Below are 5,116 nucleotides of genomic sequence, written 5' to 3'. Positions count from 1 at the left end.
TGGACAGCTCACTCATTTTTCCCCCTTGCAAACTTATTAGGTATTCAGTCCCGGCGAGCACTCGTAAGCATCCTTTGTCCCAGGGAGGGCTGGAGACCCCTTCATTAGCAGTGATTACTTTGAGCAGTTTGACAGCCTCCCAGCCCGCTTACAAGACTTTCCCATTCAGCCCTGCCCGGGGCTGCCCCGCTTCTCAAAAGAAACGGAAATATTCAAACATTTCTCCCCYCTTTCCAGCTGAAGAGAGGAAAAGCTGTTTCTCTTCTCCGCCTTCCCCATTCACTTCACTTTTGATACAATATTTTYCTTCTTTGTTAAACCGGAGAGAGAGGGGTCAAGGCAGACTTTTTAKTGACCCTTTTTGGGAGCGTTTTGTTTAATGTAAATACAAGCTCCTTCACTCTTCTCCGTTTATAATTATAATTATTATTATAACAACCAGAGGCTCGGGAGGGCGACGGCTTTGGCTGATCTTTAACGGAAAGAAAATGCTGAAAATGGCAGGGGAAGGGAATTCACTTTCGATAAGGGAAGGGAAAGGGCAGTAGAAAAAAAAGAAAGGAGGGCGGGGCAGAAAACCGCGGTTTTTTCCTTTGGGTCCTATCGGTCGAACCAAAGGGGCCGGCGCAGCCCCACCGCCCCGGGCCCTGCGGAGCTCCGGCGGGGAAGAAGCGGAGCTGGGAGACGCTCGGTTCTCCCGTTCTCCCGCAGCAAGCAAGGCCGAGCAGCGGGGCTGCTCTTCCCACGAGGGCTCCGTGCTCCTTTCCCCGCCCCGGCCACTCTCTCAGAAGGGGCTGGTTTGTGCTCTCGCCGCCAGCATCCGCGGGAGGGTCCCTCCACTACCCGCTCGGGAGATGCCGCGTCCTTCATGACACTCAAACSCTTTGTCGAAAGACACAACATTATCTCCGCTGCCTATAATCCAAATTCCAGTTTTTTTTTTATTTTTTTTTTTAAGTTGGAAAGAAATCCCGCGTTACCGGACGCTGAGCGCATGTGCTCTCCGCTCTCTTTATGTCTTTCCGAAAGCTTTAATTCCCCACAATAAGCGCTGCTACTCTACCCGCAGAAGCCGATGGAGAAATTGCAATCCGATTCACCGATTCCCGGGGAAGAAAAAAGATAATGAAAGAACACGATGCGTTTCAGCAGATTCCGTTTTGAGGGCAAACACTGCTTTTGCTCTCAAAACAACCTCGTGAGTGGGAAGCGCTGCCCATCAGCGAACCCCAAAACCAAGGTAAAACCCCAACCTCGTYTGACGCTTAAACAGCAAAGCCGGGCTCTTTTTGCACGGCTTAAATCCGGTGGGGTTTTGGAAGCAATAAACCTCGGGGTTTGGGGTGCAAAGTGAGCTCCGGACCCTGCCGTAGGTGGGTACCCCAAAGGCAGGTGGAGACTCCCACTCTTCATCCCCTCTCCTCCCTGCGATCTGACCCTTCCGTACTCCTAAAATGCAGATTATTTGCTCATTACACTACGCCACGGAAATAACTGCTTCTAAAGCGACTTGAAAAAAACAGCTAAAAAATTCCTGCTACCTGCCCCATCCCTGGAACAGTCTATAAGGAAAACCAGGGCGCGTGCATTTGGGGGTGGAACGCAGATTTAGGCATCGGCAGTGTAAACGCCTWGAATTCAGGTTTTAAATTCAAACTTAGAGGGGGAAAAGTCACCGTCGAGACGGGAATACACCTCCCGATAAAAGGCAGAGGGACTGAATTAAACTGCCCTCGCCGGCAGCCGGAGCCGAGCGGGAACCGGGGCACTTCCCCGGTGCCAGGCTTCGGCTGCTAAATAAAACGAGCCGAGCAATCAGCTTACCGCGGAGGCATCTCTCTGAGGACAGGGAAGTAAACGCGATGAGACCGAGAAGACAAAAAAAGCACAGCTCAGGCGATTTAAAGATCAATGTCAAATTGTATAATATAAAATCCTTCTGCTGGGGAAAAAAGCTTAGCACGCTCCTTGGACCTGGCGTTTGGTCTCCTCCGGCAAAACCGCCGCAAAACAAAGCGAGGGAGGCGGATGGTGGGGACAGCCCCTGGCACATCGCAGGGGTCGCGATTTGGGGTAATTTCGCCCCCGTTATGGCCTTTCGCTGGCATGGAGAGCTGTTAATTCTCCATCTTCTCCTTGCCTTTGCCAGGTGAGGGAGGAAGCTTAGTTTCCCCGGTTGGGCTGTACCCCAACCAATTCTCTCCTTAATGATTTTGTTTTCTTTTTCTTTCCTCGCCCCTGTCAGAAAATTCGCCTCCGATAATCCCCAAAGCTTCAGCCCTCGGGAGAGAAGAAGCTGCGGCCATGCCACCTCTTTCCCTTCCTTGGGAACCCGCATCCCCCGCCAGCCCTGTTCCCGTTCCTCTCGCCTCATCCCGGCTCCTCCCGTCTCCCTGCCCCGCAAAGACATCACCCCCGGTTCCGGGGACCCTCTAGTTCGGTTCCTGCCGAGCTGCTGCTGAAATACCCGTGGCCTCGGAGATCTGCTCTGCGTAAACTGGCGGGCTTGAGACCGACACCATCATTTCAAAGCAGATGCGAGGGTCGTTCACCAAATATTTTATTATGGTTTTAGGCTGCTTCATACAGTTTCGTCCTGCACATGCTCTACAAGTCACCTGTGCACATAGAGAACAAGCCAAAAATAATAATAATTAATAATAATAATAGAAAAAATCTACCATAGCAATCCCTTAAATAAGTAAATAAACATTATATATATATATAWAAAACCCTTTAAAGTAAAGCAAAACGCAACCAAAAGAACAGCGTCTTTTCAACATGAAACAACCCCGCGGGRTAAGGGCAGGCGCTCAGACATTTTGCAACTTGGCATTCGGTTTTTTGATTTTTTTTTTCTTTTTACGTTTTCTGGGCCTTCTTTAATTATTTCTTTTCAGACATCATTTCTGCAAATCCTTTGAAATAAAGGCGACAACGATTTTGATGACGGTTTTTGAATGCAGTCTGCTGCGGGGCTGGGAGGGAGGCGCGGGCGGGCGGGGAGCGCCCCGTACCCCGCGTTCGGGCACTGCCAGCCCCGCTGCTCCGGCCGTGTCGGCAGGCACCGGTGAGCCGGGCCTCCCGCTCCCCCCGGTTTGCCATGGCGGTGGTGTCAGATGTCACATTCACTGTCGCTGGATGTGATGGAGATGGCGGAGGTGGCCGCTTTGCTGGAGAGGCTGGCTGCGGGGCTGGAGGCGGCTCCCACCGCCTCCCCGCCGCTCTCCTCCTCCGCTTGCAGCGAGCGCACCGAGCCCTGCGTTAGGACCTGCTGCTGTAGCCTGCAAGGAACCGGCACACACAGCATCACCGSCCGCCCTCCGCACCCCGGCACCCGCCGACAGCCCCCTGTGTCCCCCCCAGGGGCTCCCCCGACGGTCACCCCCACGCCGCTGCTCCCGATCTCCAGCTTTCCCCAGTTAGACCAGCGATAGGAGAGAGGGGAATCTGGCTGGGCACCCAGTTCCTCAGCTCTGTCTGACAAAATAGGTGCCCAGCCCAGGGTCAGCCCCGCTCTTCGGCTGGCACAACCCGGGGAAGGTTGTCCCCCTCCTCCTCAGCCTGCCCCCAAACCGGGTCTCATCTTAGGGGTCAGTAATTCCCTGCAGCAGCTCCCGGGCGGCCTCTCCCCTCCAGTAGGCCTTACATCTTCCCTCAGCCGATAAAAAGGGGCTCCGGGTGACAGCACCCACGTCCCCAACTTGCGACAGCCAGGTTGAGGGGTGGCGAAAGAAATTTCCCCTGCCCCGAGATCCTGGAGAGGAGATAAGGGAGGAACTCTGYTCCCGCCCCTGCTTCCCGGAGCATCTGCTTGTGTCACTAGCATTGGGATAACACTGCTTGTTTAGAGCCGTGATTTTGTTCTCTAACGTATTATTTTAAATTTATATATATATTTATGTTTTATTTCTATTTTATATATATATATATATATATATATATATATATATATATGTAATAGAAATAAGAACAATAGCCCAAGAAATATTTCCAGATGGCTCCGGTGAAGAAACAGGGCAAGACGGCTCTGGCAGGGCCCGCAGAGGGCATGGCCGGCTCTGCTCAGGATGGACATATCTCAAATGGGTATTTAAATATCCGGGCAAAACTTTGAAGGGGGTTTGTCTCTGCTCAACCCCCAAACACGGCCCTTCTGCCGCCAGCTCCAGCCGGTGGCTCCAGGCAGCCCTTCTCCCGCTACCCCACAGAGCAGCCAAGAGGCAGCCCAGAGCGGGTATCCTCCCCTATTAAAACGGTGATTAAAAACCCTTAGTGTTTTCCCGCTGCTCCTGTTTTATCTCGCTGCATTTCCCGAGGAGAAAYCTCCCGGGTTCTTTTCCCCCATCCTCTGCCGCAGTCTCGCACCGCCTCCCAGCAGCCTCCGGCCTCGGCGGGCAGGCGCGAAGCCTCGCGAAGGGGGAACCTGTGTCCCGACGGGACGGGCAGCACCTTACCTGTTCTTAGCGGCTGCTGCCCTGTCCCTTTGCCTGCGGTTTTTGAACCAGTTGCCCACTTGCGTGGGGGTAAGTCCCGTGGCCTGAGCCAGTTCCCGCTTTTTGCTGGGGTTGGGGTAAGGGTCCTGCAGGTACCACTCCCGCAGCAAATGCCTCGTCCGCTCCTTGAAGCAATGTGTCTTCTGCTCGCCGTCCCAGATGGTGCGGGGCAGCGGGAACTTCTTCCTCACGCGGTACTTGTCCACCGGCCCCAGGGGTCGGCCCCTCAGCTTCTCCGCCTCCTGGTAGTGCGCTTCCAGCCACAGGGCTTGCAGTTTGGCGTGGGACTCCTTGGTGAACTTGTGGTTCTCCAGGATGTGGTAGAGCTCCCGGTAGTTCCCCGTGTGGAAGGCCACGATGGCCCGGGCTCTCAGCACCGACTCGTTCTTGTTGAGCGCCTCGCAGGCCGCGGGGGCCACGGGCAGGGACCAGAGGAAGCGCCCCAGGCGCTCGATGTCCCCGCTCTCCTCCAGGGTCTCGCATACCCCGGCCACCTGCTGCGGGCTGAAATTGAGGATGGGCAGCTGGAACATGGAGGCGGCGCCGGGCTCCGCTCCGCGCTCCGCGCACCCCCGGCGATGCCCGCCGCCACCGCGCACAGCCCCGCGGCGGGGAAGGGG

At 55.0% G+C, this 5,116-nt stretch overlaps 1 protein-coding gene across 1 annotated transcript; it reads right to left on the bottom strand.

Annotated features, from left to right (window-relative positions):
- Positions 1-3,115: 3,115 nt before the first annotated feature.
- SIX6 (SIX homeobox 6) lies at positions 3,116-5,029 on the bottom strand. The gene is made up of 2 exons (XM_057383856.1): positions 4,458-5,029; positions 3,116-3,284 (listed from the first exon to the last, which is right to left on the bottom strand). Exons 1-2 carry the CDS (start codon positions 5,027-5,029, stop codon positions 3,116-3,118), a joined length of 741 nt encoding a protein of 246 aa, XP_057239839.1.
- Between the last annotated feature and the right edge of the window lie 87 nt (positions 5,030-5,116).

Source organism: Malurus melanocephalus, unplaced genomic scaffold, assembly GCF_030028575.1.
Source record: "Malurus melanocephalus ecotype Western Australia unplaced genomic scaffold, MMel_1.1 scaffold_667, whole genome shotgun sequence".
In the NCBI taxonomy this organism is placed as follows: Eukaryota; Metazoa; Chordata; class Aves; order Passeriformes; family Maluridae; genus Malurus; species Malurus melanocephalus.
Note: the sequence above shows the minus strand (reverse complement) of the source record. Positions and strands in the feature narration are given on the sequence as shown.

Excerpts from the sequence above, each read along its gene's own strand:
- SIX6 (XM_057383856.1), bottom strand. The coding sequence starts at position 5,029 with ATGTTCCAGCTGCCCATCCTCAATTTCAGCCCGCAGCAGGTGGCCGGG. Across the intron at positions 3,285-4,457 it reads GCAGCAGCCGCTAAGAACAG|GCTACAGCAGCAGGTCCTAA; the intron begins GTAAGGTGCTGC and ends GGTTCCTTGCAG.